General features: G+C 35.5%; 1 protein-coding gene across 1 annotated transcript in view; it reads left to right on the top strand.

Moving 5' to 3' along the window:
* The window catches only part of ADAMTS3 (ADAM metallopeptidase with thrombospondin type 1 motif 3), a 248,726-nt gene that overhangs the window by 19,323 nt on the left and 205,441 nt on the right, over positions 1-23,962 (top strand). Inside the window, exon 3 of the mRNA XM_049789927.1 lies at positions 2,188-2,594. Coding sequence (XP_049645884.1) covers positions 2,188-2,594 — 407 coding nt within the window. The remainder of the gene's footprint in view (positions 1-2,187; positions 2,595-23,962) is intronic.

Raw genomic sequence — 23,962 nt, 5'->3', positions numbered from 1 at the left:
GAATAACCTGGATTAGACCTTTTATCTTGGCCATTGTTTTGGCAACATCAAATTACTAGTAAACTCAACAAGAGCTTGATTTGGGTGAGTTCAAAAAAGTCAAGCATGGCAAAAGAATTGGATATATCTAAAAGAAAGCAAAGTGATGGGGCATTAAATAGAAGCAAATATAGTTAAGACTTTTTGATGAAGATGGGGGATATGGGGCTGGAAATAAAGTACAATAAATAGGATGTTTAAAGTGTAAGTAGGCACCCTGGGTTCAATCTTTGGTACCTTATATAGTCCTTAAATGTCACCAGAAGTTAACCCAGAGTGCAGAGCCAATAGTAAGCCCAGCAATTCTGAACACCTCCATATGTGGCCCCCAAACCAAACCAAACCAAACCAAGCCAAACCGAACCAAGCAAACAACAAAGATGAGAGATAGATGGCAGCATAATTTTAGACTCAGAAAGGTAGAACTGAAACTTTGCTTTGCCACAATACATGCTAAATATTAACTGTCCTAGATCTGACTTCTCACTTATGAAGTAGAGATAGTATAACCTATCTACTATGGTTGTTGTGGAGTAAGAGGTTATATATCCTTGAGCACAAAACATAAAGCACATTAATTTTGTTGATAAATGACAGGTAACTCCTTTGTCAATGCAGCAAGTTGCCCCTCAGCATTCCAGGGGAATAGTAATTGGAGGAACTGCCAATTGCTTCTTTTCTCTTGACTGTTTGAAAATTATTTATTCAGGATTTAATTTCAGAAGTATTTCTTATGTAGACATTTTAGGAATGCTTTATTATTTAGCATTTGAGAAGATAAAGATTCATAGAATTATACCACCTTTATTTTGAATACAATTGTAACCCTATTGTCTGCCAGTAGAAAAATGGAACTGTCTCAAACAATGTAGGTGTAGCTGGTCTATGCTTGTATACTTGGGCTTTTGCTGTGCTCTTAGGTATGAAGGAACCTTTCTACATTTTTCCAAAAATTTCTAGCTTCTTAATCCAGGCACCATTGTATTGTCTAGACTTAGGTTGTATGAATTCCAGTGGATATGGGAGACTCATACATTGAAATTAAGCAATTTTTCTTTCTATAAATTGTGAGCTGTTGGTTAGAGAAAGAGTTATCATAGGATTATTGATTTAGCTAGATGTTCATGGGCTTTGGGTAGTAGGTCACTAAGGTAGAACATGTTAAAGCATAAACAAATACAACTTTTCTGGTTACTTGGACTCCTAACTTTCTACATGTTCAATATAGTAATCTTATATGTATGAAACAGATCCTACTGATACAAGACCCTGGTGGGTACAAAATTTTGAATAGAGTGTGTTTAGAATCCTGAGTTGAAAGAAACATATGTGGTTCTCAAGGAACTAATGCTTAATTTGCAGTAGACTTAGTCAACATCTAAGAGCTTGATTTATACTTTAGTGTGGAAATTTCCCTGCCCTCTCATTTTTTCCAAATATTTGAACTATTTTCCTCAATATCAAGTTCTCTAAGTGGAAATTTGAAAAAAGTATTCATTATGGATTTGGTTCTAAAGGAGGTCAAATCATTTGAGACTGTGTATACACTACTCAGTTTAGGTCCTTGACAGTGATATTGAGAGCACACAGTCAAGGATGATGTTTTTGATGCATCTAAGATTAGAGCTAGTAACGTCTCTATGGTGACAATCTCACTCCTCTCTTACATTATTCCTAGTAAAACTTGACAATGTTATTTGCTGTAAGCATTTAATAAAGACATTTTGTTTAAATAGACTAGTCATTCTAAGTGGCATAAACATAACAAACATGAACTCAAAGAGTTATAAAACACTTTCATTTACTTTTCCCCTGCACATTAAAATATTTAGAGATCAGAAAAATAATGAAAACAGTGATTCTATAAGAATATTTCACTAGCATAGGTTGTGGGCTCATTTTCAGGCCTTATATTCTAATTTTTTGAATGACACATGGCATGCAATTTCTTTAGGTGAGTAATATTTGAGAGGTATTAAAGTACCTATATGCAGTTTGAAAATTTTTTACTCAGATAATCTAAAAATATTTTATTATGTAAACTGAGGTATAATCTTGGAAGGCAGGCATTTGATGCCTATTATGTTCTGTTGTTTTTTTTTTTTTCTTGTTGAATAGGGTTCTACAATTATATTTTTCACCCAACAGATTTACCAATAAGGAACCAGAGAGAGTATGAGCTGGTGACTCCAGTCAGCACAAACCTAGAAGGACTGTATATCTCCCATGTTCTTTCTGCAAATCACAAAAAGAGGTCAACAAGGGATGTGTCTTCCAACTCAGAGCATTTGTTCTTTAACATCTCAGCATTTGGGAGAGATTTTCATCTTCGACTAAAACCCAATTCTCAGCTAGTAGCACCTGGGGCTGTTGTGGAATGGCATGAGACTGCTCTTGTTCCTGGGAATATAACCAGCTCCATTAATGATCATCAACCAGGTGGTACTTCTGAAAGAATCTGGAAAACCGAACCTTTGCAGACTAACTGTGCTTATGTTGGTGACATCATGGACATTCCAGGAACCTCTGTTGCCATTAGCAACTGTGATGGTCTGGTAAGACGTGTTCCTTTTTATATGTTTGAGTTTGCAGGTGTTTGAGACTAGACCATGACTGCATCCTGGCTTGAAGGGTAGAGAGGTGAAAAGGAAGCTTCAATAGGATAATTTAAGTTCAGGATGAAACATTCAAAGACATTTTACTGTCACGTGTAAAATGTGTACTCTAGCCTAATTTATGACAGGCAGACAACATTATTCCAAGAAATAAAAAACAACTGTTTAGCTTTTTTTGCTTCTATTTTACTAGTATTACATTGAGGAATTTTGTTTTCTTATTTCTTTCAAAACATTCTGAAAATGTTCTCAAAAAATAGATTCCACTAAAGCTATAGAATTTCACTTATGTGGAGACTTTGTCTATCTTCTTAAAAGTATTTTGAAAATCTTACTTTGTTTTACCGCAGAATACTAAAATGGGAAGTAAGTATATTTCCTTTGAGAATTTATTCAAATAGCACTACTTTATGAATAAGTTGTAATTCTCTCTGGATGATGATTTTGAGTCTTCATTTTTCAAACAGAATACCCATAATTGCTTCCCAGTTTTGTTATTGAGGCCAATGAAAACTGACTATATTGTTTATTGTGTATCTTCAATGTTATTTTGAAAAAAGTCTGTCAATATTTATGTCTCTTCCTCTCACAGTTGACCCTAAGTTTTTGTTCATAAGAAGCAACCTTTTTCTTTCTGTGGTTGCCAGGCTGCTGTTTCTTGGGAGTTTAGATCAATTATTTTTTGTTTTGTTATAGCTTCTAGGAGCTCTCAAAATATTCCTTACATATCTGCTCAGAATTATTCGACCTTGACTGTTTTTCTAACAATACTTAACATACACTTATTATCTTCTCTATGCATATATTCATCTATTAGGATTTATGATAATATATGATTCACCAAATTCTAGCGAGCTCATACTCATTGTTTTTGACCTTGTGTAGTGTTCTGTCTTGATGTTTTCTAGAATATTCAAAGGCACCATAGAAAACTGAACAGAGTTCATGTAACAGGTCAAGCCTCATAGTTAAATTTGATAAGTGTAGAATCCATGCTTTCATATTTGTTGCTGGACCTTGATTTTGAGGCCTAAGACAAAAGGAATACTTCAAATTTTCATTCTATGCAATGGTTGCATAGAACTAATTCATTGAATATAGAATGTAAAGTAGAAAGTACTTTATAGAGTAAAGTATTTGCTGAAAGAACTTTTTTAAATACTACTGAGATAGGAAAGGAATAAAAGAATACATAAAATGTTACAGTTTATAATATGTTTAAATACAATTAATATAAAATTTCAGCGTCATTTTTTTCATTTTATAGACAAAAATCCGAATTTAATATCAGCTAGCAGAAAAACTTTAGGAAAAAAGGTGAAAATGAGATGTTTGCTTAAAGTCAGTTTAAGGAGAATGAAAGACAAGAAATAATTTTACTCAATTATCACAGTGATTTGTAAACCTAATATGTAGTCGTAACTTTATTATTGTTCATGCCACATTATTTAATGATAGATATCTAAGTTTTGGACAATAGTAAGTTGTTATAAGGAAGAAAAAGACATATATTAAAGTGTATGATAACTATTAAAATTGCTTTCTTGGAATCGGAGGATAGCATGGAGGTAAGGCATTTGCCTTTTATTCAAAAGGTCATTGGTTCGAATCCCGGCATCCCATATGGTCCCCTGAGCCTGCCAGGGGTGATTTCTGAGCATAGAGCCAGGAGTAAACCCTGAGCGCTGCCAGGTGTGATCCAAAAAAAAAAAAATTAAATAAATAAATAAAATTGCTTTCTCAGTTTTAAGATATGTTAACTATAGAAACCATTAATAATTCTGTGTATATCCCATCAACAGTGTACACTTCAAGTATTTTTCTCTGAGAGGTAGTTGATTTTTATAAGAGCCAATTATAAATCAATAACTCTTCCAGGCACAGTGAAATGATTGCTATACCAAAGCTATAAATTTATCATTAAGTTTAAGTGTCAAAATGCCTGTCAAATAAAATAAATTTAAATGTTCTATATAAAATATGTGAAGCATTATAAATATATTTAATATGTATTGATGTATTAATTTATATGTCAGATATTTTTAACACAAATGAATATTTTTATATAGATTATGTTTAATTAAAATTATGATTAATACTTATTGGCAGTATCATCTAGAGCAGGGGTCCTCAAACTTTTTAAACAGGGGTCCAGTTTACTGTCCCTCAGACCATTGAAGGGTCTGACTATAGTAAAAACAAAACTTATGAACGAATTCTTATGCACACTGCATATATCTTATTTTGCAATGAAGAAACAAAACAGATACAAATACAATATGTGGCCCGCGGGCCATAGTTTGAGGACCACTGACTAGAGAGATTTTTGTGACAGTATAGAATTTTGACCAGAGATAAGTGGCTCAGGATCGCACCATGAGCCATGAAAAGAGTGATTCTGGCCTATACCTGTGATGAGTATACTCACATACTATGTAAGTATGCAGATATAAAAGCCTTTACTGGAATGTCTAGTTCACAGTATTTTGTTCCAGGAAGGAGAATGATAAATGATTAGAAGAAAAGTAGGAATATGGATAATTGGTCAACAAACTGGAGGGACAACATAGGCAGCTATTTTATTAGGCTATGAATAAATTTCTAAAATTTCAATGAATGGTATTTAGCAGAGTTGAAGATGGAGTTCATGAATTAAAATAAAAATAAACTTGATTGATTAGCTCATTCATAAATCTTTTATTTATTTATTTATTTATTTATTTATTTATTTATTTATTTATGGTTCTTTAGCAAGCTATACCTCCTTAAATTGTAAAGGGAAACAGAGAATTATGAATGTTTATGGCTTATAGAAGATTAGCATGTTGAGAAATAAAGCTATATGGCTATAATAAGATTTGAGTTATAGTGGTAAAATTACTTTCACTTCTGGCCTGATAATATTGGGAAACCCTCTCACCAGTTAAGTCTCCTGATATGGAAAAGACATTATTGAAGACTATTTTGATGTAAATCTACTCCTTTTAATTTGGTTGATTTTAGAGTGGTACATAAGGAATTCCAGTGCTCTGTGTTTATGTGTTCTGTGAAGCTGTTCAGCACTTAGATAACTGGTCAAACAAACAAAATGAATATTTTAAGGAAAAAAAGGATATTTTGTTTCAATTAATGTAGACATTAAATTCCTTTTCTCTCTGAGTGAAAAGTCTACCTGTATTTTCCCCCTGATGCTGCCTAGTGACTTGTTCTATGAGTTTGAAATGGGTAGTGGCAGACTGAATTAATTTATATTGAATCGAGTACTTTATTTTAAAGACTGGTGACGCTCAAAGTACACACCCAAGATCAGGTTTTTGAATGATAGAGAAAATGACACTGCTTTTGGAAACTTTTATTTTTAGTAATTTACCATTATTTATTTTAGTATTGGGTCTGAGGTTTAAAAAAAATAAAATGAGTGGTGTTTCAAAACTCATTTTTAAATTTAATTTTCCTAGTAGTTTTATTGCACTTTATAGAACTATCAGTCGAAGACCTGTTGGGGAGAAGAAAGCCTGTCCGGACAAAAAAATCAAGCAAACAAACAAAAATAAACAAACCCTCAACCCCCCCCCCCAAAAAAAAATACCACAAAAACTTGTTCTCCATTAGAAGGAGTAAACAGGGATGTTTAATTAATTTTACCCCTCTGGACATCTGACACTAGACTGAAATTGCCAAGGCAATCTCCTATTCAGGGTAACTATATGAAATCATCATTTTAATATAGCTGTTATTGAGGAGACAGAAAAGTATCTAAACAGAATTTACAATCATGATGTGTCTACATAGAGATAATGCATACAGTCATGATGTGATTTAGACAGCGATGATGATGTGATCTAGACAGATAATAATGTGACTAGTCAGAGATAATGAGTAGTAATTAAAAATATTTTTAAGTTATCATCAAAATTGTCTGTACTAATATGTCTAGACCAGTTTTTTTGTTTGACTTGACTAGCATCTGTTCCTTATTAGGATGATCATTGTAATGACTGCATTTTCCTTTTACAAATTATTACTATCTATCAAAATATTTATTTAAACCAAAGGAGAGAACAGAGATGGTAGGAAGACGATTCTAAGTGCAGATTAGAAAGTGGGACAACAGCAAGAAGGGGGAAGAAGGGATTACTTCAAACCTCAGGGGAACCCTGGGTTCTGGGTTTGGAAGACATTTAACCAACTCTTTATGCTCACATTGATCCCTTACTCTCATCTTTTCTATATCACTTCTATCCTGAGGGCAGGTAGAGCTGCTAGGGAGTGGAAGGAAGTGTTGCAAGTGTTTCTGTCCTTCACTTTTCAGCAAATAAATTATGCAGGCCTCAGCTCCTTCAGAGTGGGGCTAAATGACAGCTCTGGGGATCCTTGTTGTTATACAGTAATATAAGGAATTAGGACACTGGACCCATATCCATATTTTTGATGCTGGTGTCCCTTTTTTGCCAAAGGGCAAGGTTAAATAAATAACACGCCATGAAAGCTTCATTTCAGACAAATCTTTAAGACAACAGAAGCATTCCCACTGTCCTGAAATAATCAGGCCGGGGCTTCACCACCTGACCTGAGCAGGAGGCAGGATTCTAGAGACAGGTGGGCACCCTGGGCTCCATGGAACCCCTGGAGCAAGGAACTAAAAGTGCTGTTACAGCCTCTGCCATGTACATGGACACAGGTGCACATGCTGCTACAGAGGGGCTTGGTCTCAGTGCATGTATAAATGCTCCATTTTATTCCCTGTTGTACACACACATATATGGTCATACACACTAACATGTCTCTCATGACACATAAATATGTGTAGATACTAAGCACAGTCACAGCTATCCCCCTCACAGTCTCCACCCCTTCCAGGCTAGCTCTACTTCTGGCTGCTGTCAGATTCCAGGCCAGAAGTTTCTGGAGCTCCATTTCTGCTCCAGTCTTCATTACTTAAAGGGGAGAATTATTGATATTTGTTCATAGGATTGTCATAGCTTTCTTGACAGTATCAAACTGGAATAAATACCACTTCTCAAGGTTTTTCCTTAAAGAACTTAGTCAAGTCCAAATTATATTGGTTGCTTCTTTATTCCTTTCTTATAAAAATATTAAAGGTTCCCAATAGTGTGCATTCTCCCAGATGTCAGCTACTCTTGGTGTTTCTTGTGATCTTATGCTAAAGGGTATTGATATGGTTGATGTCTGCCTTTTTGAAATGAAAGCCCTTGGATAGGAGTCATGGTGCAGCAGACATTCTCATGTTTAAAGAGAAGACTCTTCTGGATGAGAATTTTAGCAGAGTATAGTTCCTCAAAGTTTTGTTATTGGCTTTCTAACCCTGTTAAATTACATTTGTGCTTAGGGACAGATGGCAGCTCACAACTGCATTTTGTGGTATGTGAATTTGGTAGCATTTGGTAGATTTTATGTATGCGTTTCATAATATGAGGGTATTGAATTTAATTGACATACAGAGTAGTGCTGTTTGTGTAGTTAGTGTAGTTTCCCAGAATTGTCATTAGAGGACCTATTGGAAGTGCAAGAACTGACCACAGTGGTTCCCCTTTATTATCCAACTCAGTGGTTTTCTTGTGGGCTGTTTTAATAACCAGAGGAGTTTTATCTAGCACAGAAGTTTTCAACATTTTTTAACTTTGGGAATTGTCCTCTAAATTATTTTGGGTGGTCAAGTAAAATTATACATAAAATGGATAAATTCAAGAAAGAACTGTTTAAGACAGTTTGAGAGATAGTCTTTATCTTCACAACTAGAGACTATTCTAGTTTCAAGCATGTAGCCCATTAGACTATTAAAGCAGGGATTCTGTAAGCTAGAGGTAACAATTTGGAGGGACATAAACAGGATATTGTTTCTAAAATATATTTGCATCTAGTTAATATCAAAGACATTATACCTTTCATACTTGAGGTTTTGGCCCATTGAAAGCCTTTTGGACAAATGCAAAATGGCATAAAGAAAATTTTCAACATCCTTGCCTTCAGAAATTTTTCCCTTTGGGTTAATCCCTTGAAAACATGTCTAAGTCATTCCTATTCTAGAGTCTTTCAGAAAAGAACTTTAAAATTTTTTATTTTGAAATAAATATGAGCCAACATGACTGTAATTGAGACTATTTGACCAGCAACTTTAAATGCAGCTCAATCTGGTAAAAATAGGTACAAAAAAGAATTATTGATCTAATTCAAAGTTCTAGCCTGTAAACTAGGAATGGGAAAAAAGGGAGCTTCATAAATAGGGTCAATTTATTAACTTTAGTTTTTTTTGTTTTTGTTTTTGTTTTTTTTAATTTTTGGGCACACCCGGGTGACACTCCTAGCTATGGGCTCAGAAATCCTGGCCTGAGGGACCATATGGGACACCAGGGGATTAAACCGCGGTCTGTCCTAGGCTAGCACGGGCAAGGCAGATGCCTTACCCCTTGCACCACTGCTCCGGTCCCAACTTTAGCTTTTTATAGTGTATTCAGAAAGCATAGTATTCTAAGACTGTTCTTAAGATGTTGACATTTAAACACATGTTTTTAAGGAAAAAATTGGTTTTTAAAGATTAATTATTTCCCACATTTTTCTCTTGGAAGGTGCCTGTAGAGTATTTTTCCATAAATAGCGTGATATATATATATATATATATATATATATATATATATATATATATATATATATATATCAGAATGAAGACTAGTGAGAAACCTTTAGTTTTATTGAAATAAGAAAGCCAGAACTATGACAAATTTCATTGCTTCTTACCCTGAGATTTGACCAAGCATAGCCCCATGTATACTTACCATATTTGCCGGTGCATAAGACGACTGGGCGTATAAGACGACCCCCTAATTTTGCAGTTAAAACATAGGTTTAGGCCTATATTCGCTATATCAGACAGAACGTTCCTGTGCTGCATGTGCTGCATGCGTTCCTGTGCTCATGTACCACAGTGAGCCAATCACAACAAGCAAAGGTTCAAAGGTTATACTATAATAGACTTCCTCTCTGACTCTGGCCAATCTGAGCAGGCTTTTTACAGTGTAGATTTGGGTCCAGAACATTGTCTAATTTGCATGCATCAAAAGCCTGCTTGGATTGGCTGAGTTAGAGAGGCGGTCCAAACAGCCTTGCAGTGATTGGTGCAGGACTGAATTGGAAATTTTGTTTTGTGGCAATATTCAGACAATTTTTGTTTAGCAGCATATTGAAACATTTTTCAGGATATACTGGGTGTATAAGACGACCCCTGTATTTCGGTAGACTTTTTTTTTTGTTTCAAAAGTTGTCTTATATGCCGAAAAATACAGTACTTGTCTATTCCCTGTCTAAAGATCAAACTACGGTCAGCCAGGAGATGTGAGCCTGATAAAATATTTAAAATTATTTTAGGATGGAATATTTTGGGGCTAGAGAAATAATTCTGTGGCTTTGGATTGTACATATTATATATATTTATAATCTTCTAATCCTTTTTCCTAACTCTTTTGTTCTGTGATAGTTGTTAATAGATTATGTAACAGATCTTTCTTTTTGCTACTCTAGAGTCTACCATGAAAACAAAATATGCTTACAGTGAGGAGATGCATTATCAATAGTGGTATGGAAGCAATTGGAGGGTAGAGATAAAGGTGACTTTCTGGGTTCTTGGTTTCACTATGAGAAAAAAAAACTATATTAAGTGTAAATATCATTAATAAAGTAGTTATTGGGGTGTTTGGTGAATGTTTTGATTACCTAATGGACTTTTCAGCCTGAATTTAAATATATAAGAGATTTTGGGAAGACCTTCTTCTTTGGGGTTTGTTCCTAAAGGTAGAAGAATTTTTAATGATTAAAAGCACATATTATTAGATTCTGGGGTGTCATATGAACATAGTGGAACCTAGCCGTAGCTTGTGAACCCATGAGAAAATGAAGAACCGCCCTTCTTGAGAGATTTTTCCAATGTTAGCAACCCTAACACAGTGGGAAACATTTTATTTAGCATTATCTTTGAAATGAGATGCTTTCGACATAGTGATTGGAATCGTGGAGTAATACTTCCTTTGGGTTTACAGGATACTTGATCCTGCTTAGTAGGTGCCAATATCTCATGCTTTTCTTCCTAGCTTCATAAAGTCTTTTATTTTGCATATCTGACTCTGACGGATGGCATTATCTGGCTGCCAAGACAAGAATGCAGACAAAGCATAGTGATACAGGTGCAGCTAAAGTTAAGTCAGTGTGAGATTTTTGACTCTGTTTGGTTGTATGCATATCAGTGTCACCTTTGACTTCAAATGATATAGGATCATAATAGATTACAGTAATGATGAGGACATTTAAAACCTTATTGATTCGATACTTTAATTACTGGTTTTATGCTTACTTGGAAATACTTATGAGAGTGATGTATAGCTTGGCCCTCTTTATGGAGCTTCCTTGTTCTTTCCCATTCCTAGTTTACAAGTTAGGACTTTAAATTAGATCAGTGATTCTTTTTATTCTGTCTGTTTGACTTTGTTTCAAATTTGTTGGGAAAAAATTTGTATGTATTAAGTAATCATTTTTTTTGTAATGAATAAAATCAAAATTTCTGATCAAATATCCTAGTGATATTTGATATGCAAAATCAAAATATCATACTGGCCATTATTTATTAATTCTGGTCTAGTGTGGAAAATTGCATGTATAAATGTTAATTTCACCAAAAAATTGAAAGGTAGTTGCTTTCTAATAATTTTTTTCTTTGTAAAATTAATCTGCTATAAGTAAATTTGGAGGTTTCCTTTAGGCTCCAAAGAAACTAATTGCTCTTAACCTTTTGAAAAATATTTCATCAGGCTCCTAATCAAATATGAAAATATTAAGTGTAAAAAAGAAATATATTTATATGTCATATAAGTGGATATAGACATTTGCACATATACATATATATTTACATTTTAATATTCTAGCAGTAGAAGGGGCTATTTATTCTGTGAATATGCTATTAGGGCAATACCATGTTGCTTTAACATAGGAATATTTTGCTGTTCTACTTATGAGATATATGAGTAACTTTTCCTCATCTATTTTACTTGAGTAATAGCAATTTAAATTGAAGATTATTCTCAAAGAGCTTGTTCCTTGAATGGACTTCCGAATTTCATGGAGGTCTTGTTCAGAGATTGCTAGTTGTTACCTCAGAGTATTTTATTTAGTAGGTATTAAGGGAGACCTGAAAGTTTGTATTTTTTATAAATTATCAGTCAGTGTTAAACTATAACCTGACTACCTTTCCTTGTATATGTACTATGTCACTGGATGCTTTTATCAGATTATCTACTTTCTCTGGCAAAGAATTTCAACATTTTCCCTCTTTTTGATCTATAGTACTGCTTTGATTATTGCTTACTGCCTAGTCATGATCTTAGTCAGTTTGACTCAACACCTGCAGTAGATTAACAACGCAAAACAACTTTCTTTCTTTTTCTCTGCTATATGCTTATTGGAAAGACTAGTGACTACCATTTTTCCAGGGCAAGTTATGGCAGAGTACAAAATTGAACTTGGACAAACTAATTTGTCTACTCATCAAGTTTCTTTTTTGATTCATGTGAAGATTTCTTGATGGTAGACAAAACTTTAAAGTGGACTCATGTTAAATAGCCTGAATTACTAGAGAGGATTTGAAAGTAAAGTCACTTTGCTTTCAAGAATAAGTAGTGGAACTATCCTAGAGTTCCACCTCACACAGAGGCCTTGGGATTCCAGTTGCCTCACACAGACCTTGAGATTCTCAGTTTCCTGTGTTTCCCAGTCTGGAAAGTGACATTATTTGGACTACCATCAATCAGCCTTGGAGACTGTCTACTCTCAAGTTCTGTGTTGAATGTATCTGCCTCTCAAACTGGATGATCTCATGAGATTTAATGACTTGAAAATGTGTTTTTTTGCTTTTGTTTTTGGGGTCACACCCGGAGGCGCTCAGGGTTTTTTCCTGGGGATTCTGTGCTCAGAAATTGCTCCTGGCAGGCAAGGGGGACCATATGGAATGCTGAGATTCAAACCACAATCTGTCCTGGATTTCCTGTACAACAAATTTAGTAAGTATTCAATGCTACAAATTTGATCTTTACCGCTGCCAATTCTTTCATAGATTCTGCAGTGATGTCATTTTGTGTGTGTTTGTGTGTGTGTGTGTTTTTTGTTTTTTTTTTTTTTTTTTTTTTTGCCTTTTTTTCTGGGACCACAACTGGTGGTGCTCATGGATTACTACTGGCTCTGCACTTGGGATTCACTCCTGGCAGGTTGGGTGATCATATGGGAATTGAATCTGGGTCGACCATTTCAATGCATGGCATTGTATTGCGTTATCTTCCTTTTTGTATTATCTTTCTGATCCTAATTCTTTTTGGTGACCTGTAAGTGGTCTTTTAAATCTCATTCCTACCATTTTCCATCTTTTACATGGAAGATAAGTTTGCTTTAAAATTTAAAAGCTTTTCTTTTTTTTAGAAGCCATCATTACTTTTCTATTAAAATCTAAACATCTTGGGGCCAGAGCTGTGGTGCAAATGGTAAGGCCTCTGCCTTGCCCGTGCTAGCCTAGGAAGGACTGTGGTTCAATTCCCTGGTGTCCCATATGGTCCCCCAAGTCAGGAGTGATTTCTGAGCGCATAGCTAGGAGTAAGCCCTTAGTGTCACAGGGTGTGGCTGAAAAACAAACAAAACAAAAAACAAACACAAAAACTAAACATCTTACCATGACTTAAGGTTTTACATAAGTAATGCTAATAATCACTGAGTATCACAATCCACCAAAATATCTTTAAAAATATAGTTGCTAGACCCCAAATCCTGAGATACTGATTAATCTGGTCGGGTATAAAGCTCAGTATAATTAGATTAAGTGCTATTTCAAATTTTTCAGATGCGTAAATATCTAGATAATACTATATTTTGAGAATTAACATGTTACAAAATTTGTTCCACTTATATTGCTTTCATTTTTTTGATTTTCTCTATTTGGACACTAGTTTTCTGGTGTGAGTTCAGTTAACAATTGACTGCTAAAGAAACATAAAGAGTTCTGTTAATGTGATACCATTATACTTAAAAATATGTAGTTAGACTAGAGAGATAGTATAGGATTTAAAGCTAGCCTTGAACACAAAGACATGAGCTAACCTCAGCCCTCCCAAGAAAATATGTTAATAAAAATATTATAAAAATATTATTTTGACCAATTTCTTATAAGAAAATGAAATATGCCATATATGAGATTTCCTGTCAAGATTATTACTATCTACTCCTTTTAGAGCTCTGTTCACATAACACACACATTTATTTGTTTATTTATTTAAATAAGTATTTCAAGGCAAGCACCTTACCCCCTGTGGTATCACTGTAGTCCCCATACATTGTTTTTTTGTTGTTTGATTTTTGGACCACATTTGGTATACTCTTGGCTTATTCCTGCAACTACCCTCCAGGATCACTCCTGAATGGATATGAATGTCTTATCTGCTCTCCTATTTCTTGGGCCTCCATATAAGGGTTTACTGTGTTTCTCACTGTACCAAACTGGAAATTCTATAGGAGTTGGAACTGTGCTCTTAATGCTTACTCGTGAAACCATAAAACCAGAAACCATATCATATACATAGTAGGTACACACAAATAAACATCTGTTGAGTTATACTGAGTGAGGACATGCAAACTAATTTCATGGCATCATAATCTACTATCAGCACCTTATCTATCTCACAAAGTTAATTTGATAAAGTTTCCTACCTTTGGTATATCTTTCTTTCTTTTTCCTCTGACCCTTATTACTCTGTCTTAAACCCTTTCATTTCTTTCTAGTCTTTTTTAATTTTTATAAGGCCAAGAAATGAAAGTTATATCTCTTCAGTTTCTTGGATTATTTTACTTCTTTAAATCTGCTATATTCTCAACATCATGTCTCTTGAAAACTTGGAATTTTATGTATTACTGTGAGTGAATTCTCTTTGTGCTGAACAGGAAATAAATAGGAAGATCTAGATAGAATTTGACCAACTCCCTCACTCACTTAGCAATTACTATTTTTGAGGCATGTTTTACAATAATATTCATATCAGGTTTTATGTATACATGGATCTAACAACACACCTTTCACAAAAGTGTCTCCTTCCTTCTACTTTTGTATCAAGGTCTCATCTTGTCTGGCCCATGTTCCAGCCATTGTTCAACTTACCAGTTCTTAGCAAGTGTTTTTTTTGAGCCTCTGGTACATAATAATATATATTGCAAGTCCTGGGAATGGGACACTGAGCAAAATTAGGCACAGTATTTGTTGTTTTGGTGTTAGATAAAATAGAAAGATTAAAAAATGTAACTGTGCTGATAAATATAATATGTCATAATTGCTTTAATTAAAAGGGACATTTTTTGAAGCTGGTAACAAAATCATGTCACTTAGGTTAGAGACAAGGAGGATTTGTCTGTTTAAAGGAGTTGAGTCAAAGTTTAAGGACAGAAAAGTATTTCCCTGGGTATATCTGTGTTGAACATATAATAGGAAATAAGACAAAAAAGATCAGTGGTTAGATGATCAGCATTAATAATAAAAATTTGGTTACTAAAAGGACCCTTATTTAGCACAGTGGTTCTCTTGAGCTACCATGAATATTAATATGAGTTACATTTTGTAATCATTGGCTATTGTGTGTATCAAAGATCTATCCTAAACAAATGATTTTATTCTTTTCCACTTGGTATTTGGAAGTCAGAGAAGTGTTTTGTCCTCTGTCTCCCAGAATACCTAGAGAAATGCATTCAGAACCTATTAATTTCATTGTAATATAATCCTTGTTCATAGTATATGCATCTAATATTTTAGGGAACTTGGGAAGCTTGGATTTGCATAAATGGCTCTTATATTAGTGATATAGTACAGGAGATAAAGTGTATGTTTGTATAGTGCACACTAAGTTTTGGGTTTGATTGCTAGCATGTTGTATGGTACCTTAAACACTATCAAGGGCGCAGATTCAGAAATAGCCCCTAAATACTGAGGTGTGTGTGTGTGTGTGTGTGTGTGTGTGTGTGTGTGTGTGTGTCACAATGGGTTTCCCTTTATATATGTATATATTATGTATGTACATGAATACAAAATGTGTTTTGAGGCTGGCAATTGAATATAATGACCAGAAATCAAGTAACTGAGCTATGAAAGAATTAATGGATGAGATCTGTGAATGTTAATAGCAATGAATAAATGAAACTGAGCTGTTTTCTATAAATTTTGGATTTCTCACCGAAGCAGGTAACAGAATTTCATTAGAGCAAGTGAAGAGCTGTGTCTGGCCTTATCCTCTGTCCTAAAGCAGTTCAGTCTCCACCCACAGTAGCTGCTTATAGTTTTAAATAGCACACCTACTCTCTCTGCCAACTTGGCTTACTGTAACTTGCCAGGGTTACAGTGGGGCCAGGGTGATTGCAGGCTGATGTCTTTGTGAGGCCAGACAAGGAGTTAGGAGTTGGCTTTCTGCCTGGGCACTGGAGCAAGGACACCATGGATCTCTGCAGCAGTTTCCTTCCTGTGGAGAAGTCCTTGAAAGCTGGTGCTTGGTTATCCCAGAGCCTTTGATTCCTTTGTGATACTTCACTGCCACTCTTCTACTCTTGGTTTCTTTCAGAAAGTTATTGGATTGCTACTCTTCACAGGTACATAGAGATGTTTAAAGGATCAGAAAGGTATCTCCATACCCACCCTGTCCAACTCAGTTATTTCCATTGAATTTTGGCTATGAGATAACACAGATGTGATACTAGTTAGGAGATACTAGCTCTGTGTAAGTCATGTGAGCAATTAAGATTTAACTCCTGAAGCATATAAAAAAGATGGGGAAAAGGGCAAGTGTGGAGATTAAACACTCAACATTCAGTTTGGAAATGGAAAGAATAAAAATAAACTGGGAAAATAGGCCTCAGGAAAGAATGCCAAAGGAAAAAGACCACTTTATTTTGTTGATCTTCACAGCTTTATTGAAGTCTGTGCTTGCCTTTACCCGTTTCTTTTTCTTGAGTGTGTGAGGTCAAGCCAAAGAGAATAAAGGTTTTTCCATAAATTTCTTTAGGTATCACTTCTATCATTATTATTAGATGATGTTATACTAGACTAGAGCATGACTGATAACTTCTTTTCCAATGATACAGATAGACTTAAAATGATATTAATAAAATATTTTTTCAATATCAGCTGACCTCTATTAACTGGTGGGGTTTCAGAGAGAAAAATCTAAGGGCAGAGTATTTCCTAAATTACATAAGGTGGTAGAATATTTCATACTTCAGGGAACCTTTGATTGTTTTCTTCTATGTCTTTCATCTGTTTGTGCTTCTAGGGTTTGTCTAGCATAGAATATCCTTCAATAAAGTGTGTCTCAAAGGGAGAAGCATTTACTCTAAAGAGAATTTGGGCCTTATACTCTGTTTTGTCTCTTTGAATGTGGAGTAGTTGCCCTTCTCAATACGGATCAATTAGAGCTATGAGTACACCATAGGGCAGTAAGAGTGTCTGGTTATTCTTCGGAATTTTCAGTCATTGAACATCAGGGGTCTTGATTAGTCCAGAATCATTTGTTTTGTAGATAAGGAAGGGTAAGACCAAGGAAGGTAGGAAGGTGGGATGAAATCAGTGTGATGCATTTTTAGTAATCAGACAAGAAATGATGGGAACCCAAAAGTAAAAAATTCTTCCTTATTTTCTCATTTAGCTCCTGGAACTTCTGAAATATTTTGGTGCAGCTTTAGGCTTTATCTAGTCTTGTTTCTTTTTTCTCAACTGACACAAATACTTGGCTGAAAAACATAAATTTCTTACCCATTTTATTATTTTATTAGAGCTACTTATACTGTGTCTAGTTCTCATGAAGTATAATTCCAATTTCTTACTTCAGGAGGTACATGGCTGTCAGATTAACAGTTTGCATTTTATTTAATAATGGAGGAAAAAAACACTGGTTAAGGACACAAAGAGTTAGCAGTACAAGTCTTAGCTTAGCAACATATCTACTACACTGATAAAACATTATGTCCTATTTTGTCATTAGATATTATTTTGTTACTAGTCTTATTTTCATTGGTTTGCTGATTTTAATTTAGTATTAATAAATCATTTAGGCAACTTGACCAAAGACATGAAGGACCTATACAAAGAAAACTATAAAGCCCTGCTCCAAGAAATAAGAGAGGACACACAGAAATGGAAACACATACCCTGCTTATGGATTGGCAGGATTAACATAATTAAAATGGCAGTACTCCCTAAAGCATTATACAGATTTAATGTGATCCCCTTAAAAATACTCATGACATTCTTCAAAGAAGTGGATCAAACACTTATGAAGTTCATCTGGAACAATAAACACCCTCGAATAGCTAAACACTCCTAGGGAAAAGGAAAATGGGAGGCGTTACTTTCCCCAACTTTAAACTGTACTACAAAACAATAGTTATCAAAACAGCATGGTATTGGAATAAAGACAGACCCTCAGATCAATGGAATAGGCTTGAGTTCTCAGACATTGTCCCCCAGACATACAATTACCTAATTTTTGACAAAGGAGCAAGATATCCTAAGTGGAGCAGGGAAAACCTCTTCAACAAGTGGTGCTGGCAGAACTGGTTAGCCACTTGCAAAAAGCGAACATAGACCCCCAGTTAACATCATGTACGAAGGTAAAATCCAAATGGATTAAAGACCTTGACATCAGATCTGATACCATAAGGTATATAGAACAACACGTAGGTAAAACACTCCAGGACATTGAGACTAAAGGCATCTTCAAGGAGGAAACTGCATTTTCCAAACAAGTGGAAGCAGATCAACAGATGGGAATACATTAAACTGAGAAGCTTCTGCACCTCAAAAGAAATAGTGCCCAGGATACAAGTGTCATCCATCGAGTGGGAGAAACTATTCACCCAACACCCTTCAGATAAGGGGCTAATCTCCAAAATATATAGGGCACTGACAGAACTTTACAAGAAAAAAAACATCTAATCCCACCAAAAAATGGGGAGAAGAAATGAACAGACACTTTGACAAAGAAGAAATACACATGGCCAAAAGACACATGAAAAAATCATCAGGGAGATGCAAATCAAAACAATGATGGGATACCACCTCACACCATAGAGATTGGCGCACATCACAAAGAATGAGGATAATCAGTGCTGGCGAGGATGTGGAGAAAAAGGAATTCTTATCCACTGCTGGTGGGAATGCCATCTAGTCCAACCTCTATGGAAAGCGATATGGAGATTCCTCCAAAATCTGGAAATTGAGCTCCCATTCGACCCAGCTATTCCACTCCTAGGGATATACCCTAAGAGCACAAGAACACAATACAAAAACCCCTTCCTCACACCTATATTTATTGCAGCACTATTCACAATAGCCAGGCTCTGGAAACAACCAAGATGCCCTTCAACAGACGAATGGCTAAAGGAACTGTGGTACATATACACAATGGAATATTATGCAGCCATCAGGAGAGATGAAGTCATGAAATTTTCCTATACATGGATATACATGGAATCTATCATGCTGAGTGAAATAAGTCAGAGGGAGAGAGAGAGAGGCGCAGAATAGTCTCACTCATCTATGGATTTTAAGAAAAATAAAAGTCATTTTTGCAGCAATCCTCAGAGACAATGAGAGGAAGGCTGGAACTTCCAGCTCACTTCATGAAGCTCACCACAAAGAGTGGTGAGTGCAGTTATAGAAATAACTACACAGAAAACTACCATAATAATGTGAATAAATGAGGGAACTGGAAAACTTGTCTGGAGTACAGGTGGGGGTGGGGTGCGATGGAGGGAGATTTGGGACATTGGTGGTGGGAATGTTGCACTGGTGAAGGGGGTGTTCTTTACATGACTGAAACCTAATCACAATCATATATGTAATCAAGATGTTTAAATAAAGAAAAAATTGTTTCAAATAAACTAAAAAAAAACAACTCTGGAAACTGAGCTTCATTGTGATCCTGCAATACCACTCCTAGGGATATAATCTAAGAATGCAAGAAAAATCATTTATTTATTAATTAATAAATTGACAATAACTAAAACAGTGATTCATAGTTTATTGGGTAAATACAAATTTGGTGGATAAATCTTAACATCTAAATACTTACCACAGTGCTTAGAACATACTATATATTAAACAATTTTAGTTTCTTTTGACATGCTCAATTTTTATAGTTATCTAGATAACATTATCATTTGCCTCAGATTTATTTATTTATTTATTTATTTATTTAGTGTTATTTGTTTTTTGGACTACACCTGGCTATGCTTAGGGCTTACCATTGGTTCTATGCTCATAGAACACATCTAGCAAGACTTGTAGGATCATATGTGGTGCCGGGGGTTGAATGTGGATCAATTGTGTGTACAATATGCATTTTTAACTAATTTACCAATTACTTGCCATAGTCCCAACTGAAAAAATTGTGAAGTATTATTAATATGTACTGATTGGGTGAGTCTAATATTTTCACAAGCAGAATATATATCTGTATAACCCTGATGACCAGTAGTTATCTATAAATGTTCACATTTTTTACCTTTTTCTTGCTCCTCTACTCCTTCCTCATCCTTCTTTGCTCTTTTTGCCTAATTTCTCCACCTACTTTGAAATAATTTGAAGAGATTATATATCAGTAAACATCAGCTGTTAAGACATTCAAGGAATACAAATATAAAAAGAAGCTAAAAAAATCAAGAATGTTAACTGAACAATATAAAACAGTTGAGAAATAGAATGTTCTAAAAATTAGTTGGATAAAGCTTAATTAAAAGCTATTTGTGTATTTTGAATTTGCATTTGTATTTTATTGTATTTGTATTTGTGTATTTTGTATTTAGGTATTTGTGCATAGAGAAAAATTATTTCTTCTCAATAGACTATAGGTTTGGTCCACTGTAATATAGTCTATAGTAAAGGTTTATAAACCAAACCCTAAGAAACTTGATAAACAATTTGAAAAACAAATTGTTTTTGTTTTACTTTTTGGGTCACACCCAGTGGCGTTCAGGGGTTACTCTTGGCTCTCTGCTCAGAATCGCTCCTGGAAAGCACGGGGGAGTCCTGTGTCGGCTGCTTGTAATGCAAAAGCCCTATGGATGCACTATCTCCTCGGCCCCCAATTTGAATTTTTAAATCACATTTTTGCCTTTTCTTTTCTCTTCTTTTCTTTTCTTTTCTTCCTTTCTTCCCTTCCCTTCCCTTCCCTTCCCCACCCGTCCCTTCCCTTTCCTTCCCTTCCCCACCCGTCCCTTCCCTTTCCTTCCCTTCCCCTTCCCTTCCCTTCCCTTCCCTTCCCTTCCCTTCCCTTCCCTTCCCTTCCCTTCCCTTCCCTTCTCCTTTCCCTTCTCCCTTCCCTTCCCTTCCCTTCCCTTCCCTTCCCTTCCCTTCCCTTCCCTTCCCTTCCCTTCCCTTTTCCTTTCCTTTTCCCTTCCCTTCCCTTCCCTTCCCTTCCCCTCCCCTTTCCTTTTCCCTTCCCTTCTTTTCCCTTTCCTTTTCCTTTCCTTTTCCCTTCCCTTCCCTTCCCCTTTCCCTCCCCTTCTCCCTTCCCTTCCCTTTCCTTCCCCTTCTCCCTTCCCTTCCCTTCCCTTCCCTTCCCTTCCCTTCCCTTCCCTTCCCTTCCCTTCCCTTCCCTTCCCTTCCCTTCTCCCTTCCCTTCCCTTCCCTTCCCTTCCCTTTCTTTTCTTTTTTCTTTTCTTTTCTTTTCTTTTCTTTTCTTTTCTTTCTTTTTCTTTTCCTTTTCTCTTTTCTTTTCTTTTCTTTTCTTTTCTTTTCTTCTTTTTTTCCTTTTCTTTTCTTCTTTTCTTTTCTTTTTTTTTTTTTTTTTTGGATTTTGGGCCACACCTGTTGACGCTCCTGGCTATGCGCTCACAAATCGCTCCTGGCAGGGCCAGAGAGATAGCATGCAGAAGGAGGTGGTTTGAATCCAGGCATCCCATATGGTCCCCCGAGCCTGCCAGGGGAGATTTCTGAGTGTAGAACCAGGAGTAGCCCCTGAGCTCTGCCCTGTGTGACCCAAAAACCAAAACCAACCAACCAAACAAACAAAAGAAATCACTCCTGGCTTGGGGGACCATATGGGATGCCAGGGGATCGACCACAGTCTGTCCTAGACCAGACAAGTGCCAGGCAAGTGCCTTACTGCTGCTTCACTGCTCCGCCCCCTCATTTTTGCCTTTTATTATCTTATACTAAAAATCTGGTTCTATGTTAAAGATATAATTCAGATATGCATGAAGAAAATTTAATGTCAATGAGTCATTTTGAGTGGGTTGCCTGTTGATATTTTTGGAAATAAGTAATGTTTTAAACTATTAGGTAGTAAAAATGAGTCATGTAGGGACTGGAGCTTTAGCACAGCAGTAGCAAGTTTGCCTTGCACTTGGCTGACCCGGAAGAGCTTTGGTTCTTCTCCTGGCCCACCAAGCCAGGAGTGATTTCTGAGTGCATAGCCATGGGTAACCCATGAGCATCACTGGGTGTGGCCCCCAAATAAGATAAACAATGAGACGTGTAATCATTAAAAATTAAAATTTCTATATAGAATTTTAATTCTATATTCATTAAAATTAAAATAATATATACATTGTTTCACATGCTAAATTACAAAAGGCAGATAGTGTTTTTCCTTACAAACTTCATTCTGAAGTTACATTTACATATAAATGTAGTTTTTGGTTTTATATTTCACAGTTCTTGAATATAAAGTGCCTATAAATTTTATAGGGTAATACTGCCTTCAAATTCTAGATATTTGGTAAATAAATAAGAACTATATAGACTATTATTTTCAGCAAACACAAATAAGGTGTTACTTTGGACTGGTGCTACAACTAAGATGTAAAGAGATTTCTTAGTTTAGAATTAATTGAAAATTAATTTTTTCTGCATAATATAATATATGCAGATTGAACATGTAATCTACACTTTCTCATATCCAAACCTTTATTCTTTGCTTTATGAAATATTATTGGTTTAGTATCTAAGATAAAGTTAATAATTACCTTGTTAAATCCAGGCATTATTTTGATAGAAGAACTCTTAAAATAATTTTTCTATTTGGGGCCGGAGTGGTAGCACAGCAGTAGGGCTTTTTATTGCCTTGCATGCCGCTGACCCAGGACAGACAGTGGTTCCATCCCCCCGGGGTCCCATACGGTTCGCATAGCCAGGAGTAACCCCTGAGCATCACTGGGTGTCGCGCCAAAACAAACACAAAAAATTTCTGATGGGTTCATGGTTATTATTTAATTTAACTTATTAATGAGGTTTTTTATTTATTTTTGGAGTGCCACACCTGACAGTGTACAGGACCTACTTTCAACTCCTTATTCTGGAGTTGCTCCTGATAGTTCTCAGAAGACTGTGGTGCCAGGATAGAACCTGGGCCTCTTGCATGCAGAGCTTATTCTTCAGCCTTCTGATTTATCTCTCCATCTCTCCATCTCCATGGTTGTATATATATATATTTTTTAATATAAATTTTTATTTTGATCATAGTGTCTTACATATTGTTGACAATAATATTTTAGGTACATATTTACATAAAATCAGGGGGGATTCCCATCGCCAAATTGTCCTCCCTACACCTCTGTTTCTGTCCTACCTCCCTTTTCCTTTTCCCTCACCCCAGGGCGGCTAGAATATGTGGTCCCCTCTGTATCTAACCCACTACTTAGTAGTCTTGCACCTGTTTGGTCTTGATGCCTCCCTTATTTCCCCCTCTAACTGGAGTCAGGACTAGCTAGATCAAGTTGTGTGGTTTTGTTTGAAGGAGAGAAAAGTAATAAACTGGGATAAGAGTCTAATACCCCGAAATTGGGCGGAGTCCTTCTAAAGGCTCTCATCATCAATTTGGGAGATGGAGAAAAAGAAGGTGAAACACTCCACTAGTACCAAAAAGAAGTGTCAAATATCCAGTGAGGGCTCCAGCTATATCGATAAGCACCACACAGAGCAGACAAAACAAACAAACAAATAGAAAAAAACAAAAACAAAAACAGACAAACAAAAATCACACCATGGTCTTGAATTGAGAAACATGGCATAGCACATAACAAAAGAGAAGAAAGGAAGAGAAAAAAAGTATAATTGGGGACTACACTTTCAATAATCACACCCAAACAGAGAAATCGACCAAATAGATTGGTAAATCAAAAAATAATAATAACAATAATAAATGAAGGTAATATATATATATATATATATATATATATATATATATAAAATAACCAAGGTTTTGTGCTTTTTGTATTTTTGTTTTTTCCCT

This window comes from Suncus etruscus, chromosome 16 (genome assembly GCF_024139225.1).
Source record: "Suncus etruscus isolate mSunEtr1 chromosome 16, mSunEtr1.pri.cur, whole genome shotgun sequence".
Classification (NCBI taxonomy): domain Eukaryota; kingdom Metazoa; phylum Chordata; class Mammalia; order Eulipotyphla; family Soricidae; genus Suncus; species Suncus etruscus.
Note: the sequence above shows the minus strand (reverse complement) of the source record. Positions and strands in the feature narration are given on the sequence as shown.